Source organism: Anastrepha ludens, chromosome 6 (genome assembly GCF_028408465.1).
Source record: "Anastrepha ludens isolate Willacy chromosome 6, idAnaLude1.1, whole genome shotgun sequence".
Taxonomy (NCBI): Eukaryota; Metazoa; Arthropoda; class Insecta; order Diptera; family Tephritidae; genus Anastrepha; species Anastrepha ludens.
This window is the reverse complement of record NC_071502.1, coordinates 12,517,163-12,537,639: the sequence shown is the minus strand read 5'-3', so window position 1 is coordinate 12,537,639 and position 20,477 is coordinate 12,517,163. Positions and strand designations below refer to the sequence as shown.

General features: G+C 35.1%; 1 protein-coding gene across 1 annotated transcript in view; it reads right to left on the bottom strand.

Annotated features, from left to right (window-relative positions):
• Positions 1-7,769: 7,769 nt before the first annotated feature.
• Positions 7,770-20,477, bottom strand: part of LOC128867940 (G-protein coupled receptor dmsr-1) — a 48,390-nt gene continuing 35,682 nt past the window's right edge. The window contains exons 5-6 of the mRNA XM_054109578.1: positions 13,537-13,752; positions 7,770-8,835 (exon numbers count right to left, since the gene is read on the bottom strand). Of these exons, the coding sequence (XP_053965553.1) occupies positions 8,514-8,835; positions 13,537-13,752 (538 nt within the window). The 3' untranslated portion in view covers positions 7,770-8,513. The remainder of the gene's footprint in view (positions 8,836-13,536; positions 13,753-20,477) is intronic.

Below are 20,477 nucleotides of genomic sequence, written 5' to 3'. Positions count from 1 at the left end.
GTTCGGAACACGGAAATTGCCCGCTTTCGGCCAAGCGAAGCAACTCCTTCGCTCACTCAAGTCTGACTTGCTGCTGCTTTGGTGTGAGGTCATACGCCTTTTGGATCTTGTAAGGCTTGACTTTGAGATCATTTGTCAGTATGCGGCGAATGCTACGGACAGATATTTTCACTTCTTTCGCTATTTGACTGGCACTTCGTCGGGGATTTCGTTCAAGTCGCTTCTTTTAGAGCCATTTCACGTTACGTTGCAGCCTTTTGATGACCACATTAATTAGTGCGTTATAATCGGAATTTTTCAACTCATACTTACTTTAAGAAATTGTTATTTCGGACGTTCTCATTAGAGCATATCATTAAAAAGAACAAGCATTTATTCACGTTTATGTTTCATGTTTCTGTGTTCTTTTCAAATATTTATTTATTTAATACAACAATCAGGGAATATTCAGTTTATCATAGAAAATTTACACAATCATACAATACAATATGGGGTACTTATAAGGTACACACATGCGCTAAGTTAATATTTACATATGCATTTATCATTCTTTGCATTTCATTTCATTAGTTGTTAATATAAAAATATCTCTGCTAACTCGAAATTTACAATATTCTATGCTTATACACATAATTTGTTTGCTATTAAAATTCACAAAAATTATGTAAACACAAATTAATTATCATGAAACCGAAATATATTTTAATAGACGCTAATTACCAATTGAACAATACTAAGAGAATAAAAAAGTGTTCTCCCACAACCATTGGCAATTTAGGCGCTCTCCTCTCATACTCATAATACAAATACATTACATACAACAGGGTACTTCACAATTTTTATTTTTATTATTTTTGTTTGTGAATGACCTGGTGTACATTTTGTTGTAAAATATAATATGTATGTATGCACATTTAGTTGTTGTGAGACTATTATAATGCGCAAATACAATAATGCCAAGTCATTTGTATTTAATTGTGAATTACCCTGATCATAATTTTTATTAAGTGCTTAGACTTATTTATTAGAAAAAAGCGCTTATATTATAAAATTAGTGTGTACCAGCACGGCTTAAATGCGTGGCTTAGTTAGCATCTATACAATCTCATACATGTATGTATGTATGTATGTATGTATGTATGCTTTAGCAGCCATTGCAAATATCTAATTTGTGAATACATATCATTAAATTAACATTCGTTAGTAGTAATTTTCAAATCCGTTACAGTTTGCTCTTCTTGCTCTCCTGCTTTCGTTTGTTTCGCTTTTTCGGTATTTTTGTTGAATTTTTAATTATTTTTATTTGGAAGCGAGCTTTCAGCCGCACTTTCGATAATACGCATTAATTTCAATTTAATCTCTCGCTTACTTTTTTTGTAGGTACTTAAGTTTTTATTTTTCATTTTTAATTTTATTTTTAGTTTTAGTTTTTTCATTTTATTTTATGTTTTTTGCACTCAAGTATATAATTCAAGTGTTTTGTTTATTCAGTTATCCAAAATATCCAACTGCAAAATACATTTCTATGGGGCTCAATAAGAAGACGTATGTTGCGCTGGATGGTCGTCACTGGATTTAAAATCTTTAATGCTTAACTGCAGCCAATGCTCTAATTCTGAACATTCCTACAAGTCATTAAATTGTATGCATGTATGTGTGCAATTATTCTAGATTTTTTGTTTGTTTTAGATTAAGAGAGTTAAATTTACTTATTTGTTTTATTTTTTTTTTGCTTTAAGTAATCGTTTTTGGCCTCTATTTACTTAGTCTTGTCATAACTTCTCTGACGAATTTTGCAATGCATGCGGCGAGAACAAATTCGCAGAAAAAAGTTCCGTTATATTAGATTTTGTTCATATGCATTGTCTACTCATAAATTATACTCACTTTCGTGGGAGCTAAAGAAAATCGCGTTGCAGTGATTGCATTAAGGGGTTGCGTGGGTTTCGTCGTGTGAAAAAAGGCCTATTTTCAATATTTTTTTTTCTATTTAAAAAATTATTTATTTAATTCAAACTTTTTTCTGTCTTTTAGATACATAATTAAAGAATAATTTCTGAAATTTTCAAAAAAAATAAAAAAAATAAAACTCCTCTATTGTGACGTCATTTCCGCTGACCCCTCGAAAAAAAGGCGCGTCCGCGTTGTCAGCATAACTCCTGACCGGAGCATCAAAAATGAAAAAACAAAAATAAGTGTTTTAGTTAAGACCATAAACTCGTGCTTGAACGAAGGAAAGAAAAAAAAAGTAAAAATTGGAATTTCGGCAGAGATTTTTCCGAAAAAATTAAAATTTCCGTCAAATTTGCTTGACATTTTGTTTTTGTTTTAAATAGTTGTAATTGAAAAAAAAAAGAAAACAAAATCCCTCGTCCAAGCACGAGTAAATTGTATCTCGAACACTTGTGTAAAATTTCATCAAGATCGGTTGAGTAGAACTTTGACTTTGAAAACACGGTTCCGAGAAAAACGCGTTTGAAGTTTTGAGTAACAATAAAAGTGGCTTGGAGTGCAAACCTGCCAAAGGCTGTATCTCTAAAACTTTTATTCGGATCGACTTGAAAATTTAGGATAATATTCTTGAGATGTTGTAGAAATTAATAAGCAAAAAAAAAAATTCGATTTTTTGAACACACGAAACCCATGTAACCCCTTAAAAAAGTGTGGCAAAAGTGCAAGTTAGATTTACGAATGGATGAAAAAAAACGTATTATTTCAAAATATATTTCAAAGAATATTTGTCTACCGCAGAATCAATCGTTTCTCTTCAAAAGTTTGAAGTAATAGACGGAAAAAGCAGTACTCGTGCTCATGTGGTTCGAACCAGTGCAGCCATAAAAGCCGTTTGAGCAAGAATTCATGTACAGAAAATCATGTACCGGGAAATGAATGCATCGACCAGATCCATGTAAAGAATAATTAGAGATTATCTCCACATGAAAGCTTTCCATTGCTCAGATGACCAGCATCTTTTGACAACGCGAATGAAGAACATTAGACTCGACAGTTGCAAGCAGCTTCTTCGGTGGCCTGCCGTCAACGGCCAAGAAAATATTCTTTTCACAGATGACAAAACTTTCACTGTTGATGAAGTTTTTGATAAGAAAGACTACAAATCTACGTTAAAACTTCTAAAGACGCAAAAAATGTTGTTCCAAGTGTGCAACGTGGCCATCATTCCGCCTCCGTAATAGTTTGGTGGAGAGTGTCTGGTAAAGGCGTTACATCTCTTCAATTCTGCGAAAAAGAGGTTAAGACCAAAAGTATACCAGAAGGTTGTCTTAGAAGGCGTGGTGAAGCCGTTTAGCAGTACTCTCGTCAGGGGAGTGCATTGGATCTTCCAGCAAGCCGGCGCGCCAGCTGATAAAGCAAAAACCACTCAGCAGTGGCTAAAAACAACATTCCTGGGTTCATACCCACAGAAAATTGGAAGATTGGCTGACTGGAAGTCCAAACCTGAATCCATTGGACTAAATTTTGTGGTTAGAAAATGAGAATACGGTCTGTGGAGGGCTTCACAGAAATTTGGAAATTCTGACACAATCTTTGGTTCGAGCAGCGACGCGAATATACATGGAAACCGTGAGTGCTGCATGAGCTGAATGGCCTAATCGCTTGAAAAGGCTTATGTAAAAGAAAATGGCAACCATTTCAAATGAAAAAGAAAATTTTAAACTTTTTTTTTTTAATATCTACATGATTAAATAAAACTAACTTCATTAATAAAGTATTATAATTTCATATCTAGAGCGGACTTAACTTGTAACAGAACTTATGGCAGGTCTAAGTAAGTATATTATTGTAAAATATTTTGAAAATTACAGATCACATTTAATTTGAACATAATTTAGGTAAACTTCGACGCTTTCGATTACGAAAAAGCAATGTGTAAGCTTTGGCGTCAATACGTCAGACGATCGGCTAACTCTGAGCACAACCCGAAATGCACCATCAGAACTGTGAACCATGGAGAACCAAGTATTATGATTTCGGCATGTTTTTCATTCTATGGTGTTGGACCGCTATACTGGATAAAGGAAGCCATTTTTTTTCCACTGTGTGTGCACGGTTATTAGTTTGATCGCAGCGTATATGTATTATATATGAGCCGTTTTCCTTGAAAGTGGTGTAAGTTCATTTTCACAAAAAAATACAATAGTTAATTGTAAAAATGAATCCAATTTACTCTAAACTTTTTATTTATAAACATTTTCCAAAAGAATCTGTTAGAATTTTCATTGCTTTTATGATCACAAATTTTCGCAGTTTAATTACTTTGAAAATGGTGTAAGTCCGCTTTCCTCGAAGACATACTACTAATTTATTCAAAACTGTACTACATAATTTCTTTAGAGCATTTTTATAAGTGTCGCAACATTGTAAATGACATAAACACGCGTATGGTTTTCCAGAATTTTGGGTTTTCCTCGCTTATTATAGAATATAAAGTCATACAGGGGTGCCCGCGAAATTGCTTCTTGTTGCTCGAAATATATTATTTAGAAAACGTTACCATGCAACAACATGTCATAGCCTACAGGGACATGTGCCTGGGCAAAATAGAAATTTGAAATTGGCTTTAATATGGCTTAGAGAACTTAAGGGGGTAGTATGGTTAATTCGGTGTAAAACAAGCATATTTTTCGAAATTTTTTTTGTCGACACAGTTGATTTATTCAAAATTTTAAAATTACTTCATTATAAAGTCATATTTAAAGAATATTGTGTGAAATTTTCATTGATTTTTATGAAGAAATGAGTTGGTGGCAGCGAATCTTCGCGGACGTCTCATAAAAAAGTTTTATTGCGGTGTCCCTCAGAACTCATTACTGGATCAACTAAAATCAAAAAACCAAATTGATTTCATCAGCTAATAAAGTTTCGCAGGTAACAACGTCGAATTTTTTTTTTTTTTTTTTTTTTTGTAATTTTTTAAAGCGCTTTGAAGTCAAAACACCGATTTTTCATAAAAAAAACTTGAAAACTTTGTTGTTTTAAAATATGACAAAATTTAAAAAAAAAAAAAACTCGACGTCATTACCTCGTGAATAAAGTAAAGAAACAAAAAAACCAAATTTGAAAAGAATCGGTGCAGTAGATATGAATCTACAGTGGACACCGACCGTAAAAAAGGCAAGTGTGAGAAAAACGCGTTTAAAGATTTGTGAAGATTTTTACAGCGTGAAATCCGGTTGGAGAGGTAGATACTTAATCCTTTGTGTCTTTGTCAATTTTACTCTAATGCACTTCAAACTTTCACACAATAATCTTAAGATGTTATAGAATAATTTAAAAAAAAAAAAAAAAAAAAAAAATGAAAAAAAAAAAAGTACCATACTACCCCCTTATGAACGGAAATTTTTGACCATATGTTTTTGTATTCGGGGCACTTTTATCTACCAAAGATGCCGATTTTGGAACTATCGAGAGTACTATAAGAAAAAAAAAAGATTTTTTGTATGTTCCTAAAGACTATTCTACTATCATAAAACAATGTCAAGAATATAAAAAGTTTATTTTGCATGAAGGGAAGTGAGCTGATTTTGTTTCTACAAAATCATTAGAATATGCAATTTTAAGAAGGCGAAACAATATCAATGGTGAAGGCGTAAATTAGTTGAAGATATGATGGATAAGGATTTTAAAAGCAAACCATATACAGATTAAAATACTTGTATGTTAAAAATATTCCAGTTGTTTATAATATTGTTGAAGTACTATTAAAAGACCTTAGTCTTACTATGTACTATTTATATAAACAAATAAAAATAAATAAATTGCTCTCACGGGGTAGACCACAGAACTTTGGAAATATAGTACACCACGTTTATACTATCATTTCAGACCCATCTCATTCGAAAAACTTACAAATAAGATTGATTTATTGCCATATATACCCACTAATACTATTTCAAAACTGACTACATATTTTCAAAAACTTTGTGTAACGAAAAACGTTAAAATAAAGCATATTAGTAGTAAGAGTATAAATAATTTTGATTGAATGGTAAATGTTGAAATAAAACCCTGTTAATTTGTTAATTTTTTATCGTTGAAGTATTTAAAAAAACTTTCATGTATATTAAAAAAATTAGGTTGTTTCTAATGAGATCCCTTAGTTAATATTTTTTTAATGTATGATTTTTTACTTTTTGCTGACTTTGAAAGTGGTGTAAGTTTTTTGAAGTCATTTGAAGTATAAATTTAAAAAATTTTACATTATAAATTTAAATCAATTTAATGTTGAAAAAGTACAAAATTACTGTAATATCATATGGCCATATTTTTCAAATTATTCAAATGCAAAACCTTCAATATCTCCACATAAAATAAAATACCCTTACACCGTTTTCAAAGAAAACGGCTCATATATAATTGGCGCTTATACCTTTTGAACCGGCTTCTCTCCCTATTTGTAGTGTGCGTCTGAACCTAGAGTTTTACGCCGCCTCCGAACGTGCGATGGTTTCTTATGAAGAGCCTTTTCATGGCTAAAATTCAATCAGAAGTTTGCCAATGCCTGCCGGGGGCCACCGTTATTAGAAAGAAACATTTTCTGTCACTTGTTCTTTCATGTCCGAGGTTACGAACCCGGGCGCTTCCGAACCCATTCGGCTACGGCGGCTGCATCTGCAATGTTTAGGAACGTTAAGGTATTCGAGTCGAATGGATTTAAATTTTTTCTTTTTTCCTTGTTGACCCCTCTCGGGAACATTGGGCCACGATAAGATCGAGAGAAGAGTCTTCACGGTTCTGTGCTGATGTTTTTGTGGTTTTGCACCGTACCATGAGATGTCGGCATCTGCTAGTTCGCCCAACATTGACCTTCTCCAAGTGTTGTTTGGTCGACGGCGACCTCTGCTCCCTTGCGGGTTCCAGTCCAGTGCTATTTTCGTGCTGCTATCTGGTGGTTTTCTCGTTGTGTGACCTATCCATCGCCACTTTCTGCGTTTGATTTGCCTAAAGATGGGTTCCTCGTTCGTTAATCTCCACAGTGCGTCGTTACTGATGGTATTTGGCCAAAATATTTTGCAGGTGATGCGGAGGCATTTGTTGATGAAGGATTGTAGCCTCTGTGTGATGGTGTTAGAGACGAGCTATGTTTCACTTACGTACAACAATACGGACTTCACACATGAGCCGTATATTCGTAGTGTAGTGCGCCTGGAGATTTGTTTAAATAGTAATTTGGGTTATTTTTCGTGTTTCTCTTTGCCACATCAAACGTTTACAATATACTTTTACTCACTGCTTTCAAAGGCTGAAGTTTCTTCTCGCGGAAATGGGGAACTTGAAGCTTCATTAAAACGCTACGCAAGCTCTTTCAAGTGTTGTTTTAACTTTTTGGTTTCTCAAGTAGCTTTTGCTATTACTATTTTTTATATTTACTTTTATAGGAGTTCTCAATTTTTTTTAATTGCATGTGGGATTCCTTATCTTTTTGTGTTTTTATTATTTTTTAATTATTTTTTGTATAGATTCAAGCAGCTTTTATGAGCTATAAATGTTTATGGAATTTACTTTATGAACATTGAAGCACTTTATTTTTGACAAAACAACATTTAATCGTCTATTGTAACAAAGCTGAATGTTTCGTATAGAAACTTGGAACTTTTAAGGTTATGTTTGGACATAGAATACATTTTTTTTAAACACAATGAAGAAGCTTAAATACTTAATAACTACACATCTTAATTCAGAGTTACTAAATATATGCAAAATTTTTATTTTTCATTAAAAAATGTGTGGCATGAAATTTTATCTATGTATTGTTGCGCTTAATGCTAGAAAAATTACTTAAAAAAATGTAAAATATACAAACACTATTTTCACTTCTTGATTTCTTAACGAATGGCACTTTGTATTGATGAATTTTTTACTTACAATTTAATTTAATTTTACGATAGTTCACAATTTTCTTAACTAACAAATTCATTTCGAAATTTTAAACCTTTACTTAGCAAAGTATTCCAACTGCCACACCTCACTTACTGCTATGTATTAGGGATTATAAAAAAGCTTATAATTATTTTAAAAAATTTTAATCTAAAATTTATAACAGCATACTTTTCACTTACAACTAAACAAAGAATCGACCGTAAACACGCAGTCTCAATTGTGGAGAAAAATCCCCTTACACTTCCATTTAACATTCCTCTCCTCAGTAGGAGCATATCCCTAGACTTCTCTCTTCTCTCTTTTCTCTCTACCCAACTAGTATACGTTGGGTAATAGAAGGAACACCGGCACTGCCGACCACAGCGCATTGCAATAACATCAAAAACCGCTACCATTCAACACAAAATAATTCTCTATAAATTCGAATTTATAAGTACTAATGCGGACAACTGAATTTTGATCTGAATCGTTACGTACGAATTATAATGAGCCGAGCAGCGTTAGCATTAGCTTACCGACGGCATACAGTTGCACAAGTAGTTGTTCAGCAGTCAACACAGCCCCTACAGCGCTTGCAGCATTTAAAGCAGTTAAGGTGACCCTCCACATCGGAGTCAAACACACGTCGTGGTGACCCGCGTCAGTCGTGTCATTTCCATGCTACCGAAATTCTTTTTGAAAAATAATGATTTGAATGTTGTGCGGAATTGTTTCGACATTAGGCCATAGAGTACGAAGCCAACCGCGGCATTTATGAGTGCCAGCAGATCCATCATTTCACCGAAGGGTGGATAGCAAACAAAGAAGAAGCACTTCTCCAAAACACCCGATAGCAGGCCTAGTATACCCTGTGGAAATTCGGTGACCAGGAAGAGTATGAGTACGGCCACCAACAGCATTGTGGTGCGATCAGTGCGGCGATCACATTTTGGGGGTCTGTGGGAGAAGAAGAGAAATAGAGTAGTGGTAAATTATAGTTAAATTTAAATGAAATGTTTTTTATAGACAGCGAAATAATAAATAAGTAACAGTCAACTTTTATGTATTTTATTATCAAGTATTGAGAGTGAGAACAAAAAATGCACATTGGCCAAGGAAACGCCACTAGTGTAAGCGGGGTAAAAATCCGTTTTTTGGCTTTAAATATTATAAACGCAGACACTTTCGCAATATTGGCTCAATGAAGTCAGAAAAAAATATTAAAAAATAGTTTAGTTATTATAAAATAGTTTATTATGCATCGAAAACCAAAAATTAAAAGAAAAAAATTTTAATATTTTTGGACTAATTTTGATTGTTATAATGCAATAAATAAATTTTTTGATTATTTTTGATTATTCAATTATAAAGGGGTTTTCAATTGGCGCGGGTCGATTTTGGCGCCCTGTGGCAGCCATTTTGTTTTGGTGACATCTGTCAAATCTTTTGTGTATTATTCAGTTGTTTATGCCAAATCATCGTGGCAAGTTACACGATTGAACAGCACGTTCAAATGATAAAACTTTATTATCAAAATGAGTGTTCATTAACGCAAACTTTGCGCGCATTGCACCCATTTTTCGGTAGACGTGGTGGCCCTTCCCATTTCTTATGGCCCATATTGAACCATATGGACCTAGACGACATATGGTTCCAGCAGGACGGCGCCACGTGCCACACAGCAAACGCCATTTTATTCCATTTCAACATCTACCCGCCCTTATTTTAATATCCTTTAGAAAAGAATTTATGTGCATGAGAGTGGGCTGAATTACTTCTTGAAGCCTGGAATTAAGCTATAAGTATAGGGCCCACGTCCATTTGTGGAACAACATTAAGACGCTCATCACAAATAGGAGGAGGAGCTCGGCCAAACACTTAACAGAAGTGTACGCGCCAATTATTTATTTTTTTTTGTTTTTATAGGGCCCACGTAAAACACGGTCCTTGTACTTTTCTAAAGTAGGTATTTCCTAGTTTCTAAAGAAAAAAATCAAAAACTCATTCCTTAACTCCAAAAACCTTATCCTTCCAATCCTTACTCCCGCACAAAAGTCAGTCATTACTTGCATTGTGGCTGCTAAAACAAACAAAAAACAAAAAGAGAAAGACACAGTTGCACATTGCATCAGCGGCGCTAGCAAGAGGAAGCAGGCAATTGCGGTAATAGCGCAGACACACCAAATTTAGCGAAGTCCTCAACCATCTGTGCGATCCTTCTGGCAGAAAAATGTGAAACACAGATAGCGCTCCAAGCAGTAAGAAGGCGTTGTTCCCAAGCAACGACAGGTGCGCATTCCCACTACTTAGGACTGATAGCGGCAGGCTAATTACCTACCCTGTCAGAAATCAAATAGATTAACGAAACTAACGCAAGGCTGAGTATTGTCGAGGCCCTATGCTCTCGAGTGCAGTAAGCAAGTGAAAAAAATTGGGCATTTCAAAATAATGCCTAGATTTTAGTAGTAGCTAATTCCTATACTAGAAACTTTTTAAGATTTTGTTGCCTAGTGATTTATTAATTTGCAAAGGCGTAATTATAAAAGTTGTTGAAACTCGTTAGAAGTAAATTTTTTTTATTGGCAAACAGTGCCGATCTTCAAAAATGACTAAATACACTTTCTTATCAAACGGAGTTAGTATTCGCTGAATAAACTTTTACTTTCTTTTTGTGTTACGGTTTATGATGTCGAAACAGACTTAAAAGCGATGAAAGTTCGTAATTGGAGAAATGAGTCAAGAGAGAGACTGAATTGGAGGACGATTGTTGATGACGCTATGGTCCACCACAGATGTGAAGCAAAGAGAGAGAGAGAGAGTTGACAAAGTAATAGAAAACCTTAGTGAGTGTGGAACTTTAACGCCACTGCAACAAAAAAACTTTAAGTCCGACGGCTCCTCGTCTGCAATGGGTGGTGGTTGGACACCGATGATGGCATTTGGTGGTCTGAAGCTTAAGAAGGTGGTAAGCGTCTCTCGAAAAATGTCGTTAATTGTCTGTCTGTACACTGTCCGATCCAATAACTGTCGGTTCGTCCGCGTAATTGAGGAGGTGTCTCCTGACGTGCCTGGGGGCGGCTCAGGCTCTAGCAGGTGTCTGAATGGGTGGGACCTGCGGTAACACCCTAACAGGAACTGCTTGCTGAGCAGTTTATTATGCTCCTTGACAGGGAGCATATAGGCCTCGTCTGCTGTTCGTCTTTTACCTTACTTTGCACTAATGGCCACATAGTAAACGTAGGATTTTTGTTTAGTTTTTGCCTTTTATTCCACAAATTTATTATGCGGTATTAATTTTCAAAACGTTATGTGATCCGGGTAGTAGCTACGAAATCGAGTTACCGACATTCACTGCTTTTTCTTCAATTTGAGCTGCATATTTGAAGCAAACTTTAGTGTACTTGTTAATAAATAAATTTTATTTGTGTGTTTTTAGTTTTTGTCTCACCACTAATAGAAATTGATGTATTTCATTTATTGGTTTGTCTTAAAAGTTCGCTAACCAATGTTTGCAAAGTTTGAACAATTTTTTGTATTTAACTTTACTAAATCGGAGGTACGCCATTTTGATCGATGAGCATTTGCCATTTTTCGGTAGAAGCCATTAACTCACCAGTAAGGAAATTCTGAGTTTTCTGAGCGAAAAACTGAATTAAGTGCATTGTGATAGTCTCTGGTGAATAAAACAGGGCCACTTTAAGTGAATTCAGCAGAAAATGCAAACAATGCTAGTTTGAGGGTGCACGTCAATGCAATGTAGGTGGAGTTTAAAAATTTCTCAGCATTTTCACTTTCTGCCAGGCGATAAAGTGTGCCTAGCGGTAAGTGAAACTGAGTGCGTGCTTGTATTTCATGCACTTCTGGGGGGTGTGATTATAGGAATAACGAAGAGCAAACAGCAAAACGGCTATCACTCTTTATATTCTGTTTAATTTCAACAAGCAATGTTCATGTATACCTAAATTTTAAGAAAAGCAAAAAAACAAAAATAAAAACAATTGAAACGAAAATACATACGAGGGGTACTCAAACAGTATCGCGAGTTTTAAATTTTCGCAGGTTAAGTAAGTTCGAATTTCGATTTTTTTGTGGCGATATGTTGGTACTCATGTCTCTTACTCGTGCCGACGAGTTCGGCCATTTTGAATGTTCAGTTAATTGTTGACAGTTGCTTTGCTTGCACGTGTTTCGGCTCGTCTTCGATTTTTACCTATTCAAAAAGATGGATCAAGGAACCTTTCAAACTTTGTGTGAAAAACGGAATTAAGTACGCGTATGCATTCCGAATGTTGACTGTGTCATATGGAGAAGCTACTGTGGGCCAAAGCAACTTTTATCGGTGGTACAAAATGTTCTCAGAAGGCCGAGAAGATGTGAATGACGAAAAGGGTGCCGGACGCCCGAGTACTTCAACAACAGACGAAACAATTGATGAAGTGAGAAGTTGCTGAGGACCTAGACATATCGATTGGCTCGTGCCATTCGATTTATTTCAATGATTTGGGCATAAGACGGGTCGCCGCAAAAATCGTACCAAAACTGCACAATTTCTACCAAAAGCAGCATCGCATGAACAGTGCTAATGAGATATTGGACTCTGAAAAAAATGTTACAAGTTATAATCACAAGATGTAAGGGTTTGTTTTTTTCGAGGTGAATATATAAATAGTCTCACCAGAGTGGCGTCAATAATATTGCTTTCATTTGCACTGAAAACGATTGAATTTTGATTCAACTGACCAGATTATACAAGTTAAGCAAAAATAACTGCTGGTCTCCTACGTAAACGAAAATGCTCTATGCTGTACAACTAGCGAACATCATACACCTACGGCTCTACAGCATCCCACGCAGTTACAATGGAAGTGGGAGTCGGCTGCTGTTAGAGCCAGTGTAGTTAACAGCGAACATCATACACATACGACTCTGCAGCATTCTATGCAGTTACAATGCAAGTGTGGGTCGGTTGCTGTGAGTGCGACCAGTGCAGTTAACAGTGAACATCATGCGCATCGCTCGCAGTTGCTATGCAAGTGGGAGTCGATTGCTGTGAGAACGAGGGGGGGCAGTTAACAGCAAAGAGCAGAATTAGAATTGGTTAAAGGGAATTCTATTGCAGATGGACCAGTTTGGAGATCACCACGGTTGCTAGCTTTGCTAAGCTTACAATATTATTGTAAATTCTTTTTGTTAATACATAAATATTTTATAATTTACATTACCAGTCAATCGCAGCTGTATTTTGAAACTCTCTACATTTTCACTGGCGGTTCGCCAAAGATGCCTCAACATTTTTGCTTTACCAACTATCGACAATTTGTTACAGAATTTGTTTACATAATCCAATATTCCTAACATTTTGCTACACTTTGATTCAAAAATAAATGTTAAAGCGCATAAATATAATATACAAGGTGGCGCAAAATCAATCATCCAATTTAGTTCTTAAATAACTTCTTTACCAAATAAAAGAAAATCATTTCTAATGATGTAAATCCTTATTTTGACCTCTATGCGTTTCATTGCTTGCCGGTTTGTATACCGCAGCTGTCTAGTTCACAAGTGTCAAATATAATTGACGTACGACGCCATTTCCAAAAATTATAAATCCTCTGAGAGCATGATTAGTTTTGCGTCACCTGTATTACTCATACGCACCGTTGTGGATGTCGTTGCTCCGTCAGTGGCACTTCGCCGCCACAGCTACCGCCACCATTGACGCCGCTGCCACCTTTTCCCGGATTGTTATATTCCTTCAGTTTTTGCTTACGCTTCGATGCCTCACACAGTACTCGTACCAATATGAAGCTAATCACCGTTAGTATGCAGCAGGGCAACAACTTAATAATCACCGAATGAATCCAAAAGTTAATTCTGTGTGGAATTGAAATGGTAAATTGCATGAAGAAGAAGAGAAGAGAAGAGTAGCGGAGAAGTATGGAATATAATTGGTACGTGTTTCTAGATAAGAATATTAATATTTTCTTATGGAACTATGAGTGGCACAAGTTTATATTACATTAAATTCATACACACACGCATTTATACACACACATACGAGTACACATACAAACGAGGAGCAGCGGACACAAATGGTTTTTTGTTTCCATGTTTTCTTGTTAACATATTTTGCGAAAAATAAGCATCACCATCTTAACGGTAATATGAATTCCCCGCAATTTGGAGGAACGCGCCGTGATTAACCCATTCTACACCAAAGCTGCCTGAGAGAATTGTTGGTTTACTAGCAGCGGGTCTGTTTGTTTCTGTTTGATGAAGCACACTGATAACGGTATTCAGATATTCCTACACCAAGTGAGATCGAATAATAACGCCCTTGTGCGTAAATTATTCAATGAGATAATCTTAAATATACCGTTTTTGCTATAATTACAATATAAAAAATGTTTTAGTAAACTTTAAACTGATTATTAATCTTAAGAATATTTCACTAAAAAATATGAAAAAATAACATAATTGAATATAAAAAAACTACAAAAATAATATATAAAATAAATATTTATTATAAAAAAACTACAAAATAATATAAAAAAATGCTTTTAGCAAACTTTGAATTAATCATTAATTTTAAAAATATTCCATAAAAAAATATGAAAAAATAACAAAATTAAATATAAAAAAAAAAAAATACAAAAATAGTATATAAAAAAATATTTATTATAAAAAAACCACGAAAAAAAAAAGAATATAATACCATATACATTTTTTTAATATTTTAAAAATAAAAAAAATATTTAAAATTTTTTACTTTTTTTTTAATTTAATATTTAATATACATACATATGTTTATTATTTTTAAAATATTAAAAAAAAAAAATAAATATAAAAAACCCACAAAATTAATATATAAAAAATATTTATTATAAAAAAACGACAAAATAATATAAAAAATGTTTTTAGCAAACATTGATTAAATTATTATTTTAAAAAATATGAAAAAAATAACAAAATTAAATATAAAAAAAATCCAAAAATGGTATATAAAAAAATATTTATTATAAAAAAGCTACAAAAAAAAAATTTAAGAAAATATTTATTATAGAACAATACTAATTTTTTTTAATATTTTAAAAATAAAAAAATATTTAAAAATTTTTGCTTTTTTTAAATTTTTAATATTTAATATTCTTTGTTATTTTTAAAATATTAAATATAAATATTAAAAAAATTATTTATTATAAAAAACTACAAAAATAGTATATAAAAACTTATTTATTATAAAAAATATTAAATTTTTTTTTAATATTTAATATTTTAATAATAATATTGTACAAAAATATCTAATTTTTTTTGTGTTTAAATTTTTTTAATATATTTTTGAATATTGTATTTTAATACTTTATTTTTATATTTTATATAATAATTTAATTTAATATAATAATATTTTATAGTATATATTTTATATTTTTACATTTTATAAAATATATAACTATTTTGTTTTAATAATTGTACACTAATAATAATTGCGCACATTTAACTTTATTTGAATTTTCCCAGTTTGTAAACTCTGCTCGAGTATAAATACGAGTGACAAGGCGGAATTACCAGCCTATTTGCTGCTGCTGTTAAAAGCTCTGTTAAGTTACAGAGATATTAAGTCTTCCCACTGCAATTTAGCATAATTTAGTATTTATTTTTAGTTTCATTACTTTTATGCTCTTTGATTTTATCAGCCTTTCTTATTCGGATTTCAATTACAATAAATACACATTTCTTGCATTAATTGTAAAACGAAGCTTTATTATTAAATTTAACCACCCAGCCATGCCTAGCAGCGCGCAAGTGAGAGTCCCGTTGCCCTTTTGCCTTCCAAGTAGGGTTGTCTACCCTGAAAGTATTCGATGCGGTACCAGCTGGTGGGGGCAGAGGAAGAGGAAGCCCTCCTCTGCGTTGAAAAGATCAGGTGGAGATTTATTTTGGGTGGACTTGGCTTTACTTGGTGTGTTCAACTGCCGCCGGTTAGCACGAGAAAGAAACGACTGGCGCGGGTTATATTTAGCGTAGTGAATACTTAATCGACTTTTACATCAATACAGCGTTTCTAAGCATGTTTTCATCCATTTTGAGACATGAGGCGGACCAGCGCTATCAAGCTAGTGAACTACTTTGGTGTGCCTATTTTGACCGTTTTTTTTCTCAATGCTCGGTTCAGACACACTAATTATGCTCGTACCATTCATTCAATAGCTCATAACAGGTATCGTAATCATAATTATTAATAATCTAGAAATAGTAATCAGAAAAATGTTGAAAATAAGCTGGAATGACAAAATATCAAATTACTACAAAGCACTACCTAAATAGAATGCAAACCGCTAGGAACATGCTTACGGACGTAAAAAGGAGGAAAGTCGCTTAATTCGGACACATAACAAGAGGTGAGAAGTATGATATTTTAAAACTGCTGATGCAAGGAAAAATTGAAGGTCAAAGAGGAATTGGTAGGAAGAAAATGACATGGTTAGACAACATCAAAGAGTGGACAGGCCTCAAAACAATCGGCGAACTAACAGCAGCAGCGAAAAACAGACAAAAATATAATGACATCATTAATAATATGACCTGACAACCGTACGACTAAGATCACAATGACGTTTGTATGTAATCGCGAACATCCAGCATGGATATGCCGATTAAGAAGAAGAAGAATAATCTAGAAATGTCATACTTTTTAGAGACTATGAAAAACATATTAATCTTAAACAATTCAATCAAAAATAAAGCGAATTAAATTTTATCAAAGTTGTAGAAATCGAAGAATATTGAAATTAATTTTCTCTAGCAGCGTTAGCGGGTCAATCACCCCACTTAACACATCGAAAACGAAAGTGAGGGAGAGAATTGTCCTTCTACTATCTGGTGATTTGAAACGAGTGGTGAAACGAGCAAGCACACACTTTTATAGCACGGAATTGGATCAGTGAAACGCAAAGAATGCAAAGACTTTCTGAACACGTTCAAGCCCACTAATATGACACACATAATATCATCATCATCATCATCATTTGGAGCTACAGCTCTGTGTGAGCTTTGACCTGCTGCACAAAATGTCTCCATTTGACCTGATCCTTTGTTTTTTCCTTCCAATTGGTGATCTTGAGTTTCCTCATGTCGTCTTCTGGTTCGTCAATCCATCTAGATATTGGATTGCCTCTTGCTTTCGTTGCAAATGTTTTATCATCAATTACTTTTCGTCGAGCTTTCGTGGGGTCCATTCTCATGGTATGGTTTAGCCATCTTAGTTTTTGAGCTTTGATGAACCTCACAACATTTTCCCCTCTTATAAGTTGGTCCAGTGCATGGTTTCATCTTATACGCCACGCGCCATTGTCTTTAACTGCATCGAAGATTTGCTTCAAAACTTTTCTCTCGAATACTTGGAGCTTGTTTTTGTCTTTTTCACTTATTGCCCAACGCATGATTTGGTCTCCAAATCTAGTTGGCATATGCCAGCTTCGAACGTATAAGAGAGGTACTTTTGTATATATTATATATAAGTACTGGGTTGTTCAAAAAGTTTTGCGGTTTGATAAGAAAATAACAATTTTACGGTTTTAGATACTCTTTATTATTCACTCCTTAATCATGAATACACTTCTCCCAACGAAATTCCATTTTATGTATTCCATCCCTGTAGTGAGGGAAGAGAATCGGTAGGGCTGCAAAATACGCCTCCACAGCGCTGTTGTGACCTCATTATCTGTCATATACGCCCACATTTAAATTCAGCAACCCACCTTTCTACTGTATTAATTGATGGCGAAAAGTCGTTACACACTTTCAACATTCGTTCATAAATTTCCGTTGCTTTTAAACCTTCCAAAAATAAAAATTTAATAACTGCGCGATACTTGATTTTTTCCATGGCATAAAAAATTGTGACACGTTGGTAAAAAAATATGAATTGACAGATTGAAATGAAACTTCACATGCGTTCATATGAAGAGTGTGCCAACATAACAAAAAAATGTAGGCTAGTAGAACCTTGACGCCAAGCTCGATAAAAAGGATTGGAGAGCGCCCATCTGCGGTTACAGCGGCCCAAACCATTAACTGTGACGGGTGCTGCCTCCTGGTGGCCAATCGATGACTCACATTCTCGTATGAACGGTTGATCAAATAAGCCCTATCGTTTTGTGAGTTTACGGAAACGCAATGTTCGGAACACGAAAATTGACCGTTTTCGGTCAAGCGAAGCAACTCCTTCGTTCTCCCAAGTCTGACGTGTTGCTGCTTTGGTGTGAGATCATGCGCCTTTTGGATCTTGTAAGGCTTGATTGTGAGATCATTTTCCAGTATGCGGCGGATGCTACGGTCAGATATTTTCAGTTCTTTCACCATTTGATTGGCAATTCGTTGGGGATTTCGCTCAAGTCGCTTCTACACTTTTTGAACCATTTCACGTTACGTTGCAGTCTTTTTTGATGACCACCTCCATGACGATTCGCGATGCTACCAGTATCAGTGAAACGAGTAATGGTGCGATAATCAAAAACTTTATTTACTTTAAGGTGCTAAAAGATTGTTCAAGAGTGTAGGAAGAAGCTTAGTTCTGTGGCAAGACAAAACAGGCTTGTACTTATATGGGTTCCGGGACACTCCGGTGTTCAAGGAAACTAAATTGCCGATGAATTGGCCAACCGTGGATCAGCGGTTCCCCCCACAAGGGCCGGAGTCAATAATCGGAATCAGTTCCGCAGGAATCATGAATAGGATCAGCGATTATGTATGCAATCTACATAAAGAGCGATGGTCCGGTCTAGAACGCTGCAGAACTGCAAAGTGTTTTGTGACAAGACCAAACAGAAAACTTTCAAACATTTTACTAAAACTTGGAAGGAAAGACGTTCGGTTGATGGTCAGTATTGTTACAGGACACAACCCATGGGGTCAACATATGACTACTTTTTAATTCATTGAGGACCCGATGTGCCTGCCGTGCTTGGAGGAGCCGGATAGCACTGAGCACTTTCTCTGTGGGTGTCTTGCCTTCGCTAGAGCACAGCTACGAGTTTTGGGTTCCGATGTCGCGAGAATGAGTAATATTCGCTCTCTAAAATTGGAGGATATTTGCAGATTTGCCAAAGAATCTGAAAAGTTCTCACAGGACTAACTATCTCTATTTCTGTCTCTATTCTTTCCTATCTCTTTCTCTGATACTTTTCTCCTTCCCTCCTTGACTATCTACTCTCTTTCCAGAGCTCTAAATACTATGAGCTTTTTAGCCTGAGTGCCAACAAATCTCCTGGTGCTCCTTGGCTCGACCTTTTCAAGTTTCAAGGTGCTCGAGCTCACGAACAATCGCTGGTAGGGATTTTCCAACTAAATATAATGCAATCACACTTTTACGTTTGAAATCGATTACTGATTTACTTTTTTCGCATTTCCTCTCGTCAAAATGCTTTCGCGCGCTTTTAAACAATACTCTGGACTGCCATTTAGCCAACTAACAGGCAGCTAATGCCCGTTCATCAGCTGCGTGAGCGGTCTGAAGTTGGTTACACTTCGAATGCCGGACCCTGTATATGCATATGACCTGTGCGATGGCGTTATTATTAAATTCTTCTTTCTTCAAGGCGAAGAAATTACAAGAAATAGCGCAACCGGTTAATTGGCGGTCGTTAGGACACGCTTTCAGCGCTCCGTTTGCAAAGAGCAAAAAACGTGTGTTGAAAACACGTTAACAACTGCATTGCTAGCTATACAATACATATTTTCCTCGCCGATTTCGCTTATCGCTTGTGCTGCGCAAGAAAATGAAAGTGGAAAAGCAGAAATCATTAATACAATTTATCTCGCTTCACTGTTTTTCCTCCACCACACCTCGGTTCTGTCGGTTCGTTCGTTCACTCGTTCATTTGCGAATGTTTTCCAAGTGTATCGTACAGCTTTAATTTAGTTGGCATCAGCGAAAAGTTCGCTATTTTCCGTAATGCTCCAATTGATGTGTCAGAAGCTGAGCTCCGCTGCTAAATCAGTTTATCCTATTTGCATAAACACTACGCTAATTATTATTTAATTATGTGCATGCGCTCTTTTGGCTCTTAGCTTTAACTTGCAGTGGACTGATGTTTTTCGTGTTCCTCTTAAATTTAATAAACGACACATTTCCACTGTAAACGAGACGCATTCATTATTTTCATTCATTCATTCATCATTGAACCCGCCTTGACTGTATGGTAAACAACAGCTGCCATGACATTTTGGTGCTCGCTTCGCTTGCTTTGGCATTTGTTTTGTTGGCATTTCGGAGAAGCTAACTTTGCATGCTCACTGGCTGGTTTGGTAAATATCTGATTCAAGTTCATATTCAGTTTGTGATTTCACGCTTGCAAAAAGGGAATATTTTAATATGAGTGGAAATTTCGTGCTCCCTTCTGAAAAATTTACTGCTACAATTTTATTGTGTTTCCAAGGAATTGCCGAGTTTGTGATACTCCCTTTTACGTATAAACGGCAGATGCAGCTTACACACTGAGGTTCTAAGGAAAGGTGCTTACCCGAAAAGCAATTCCAGTAGCGTTTGAATAGGAAGTTGGAATACGTGCATATATACAGGGTGCGTACGGTATTTGAGG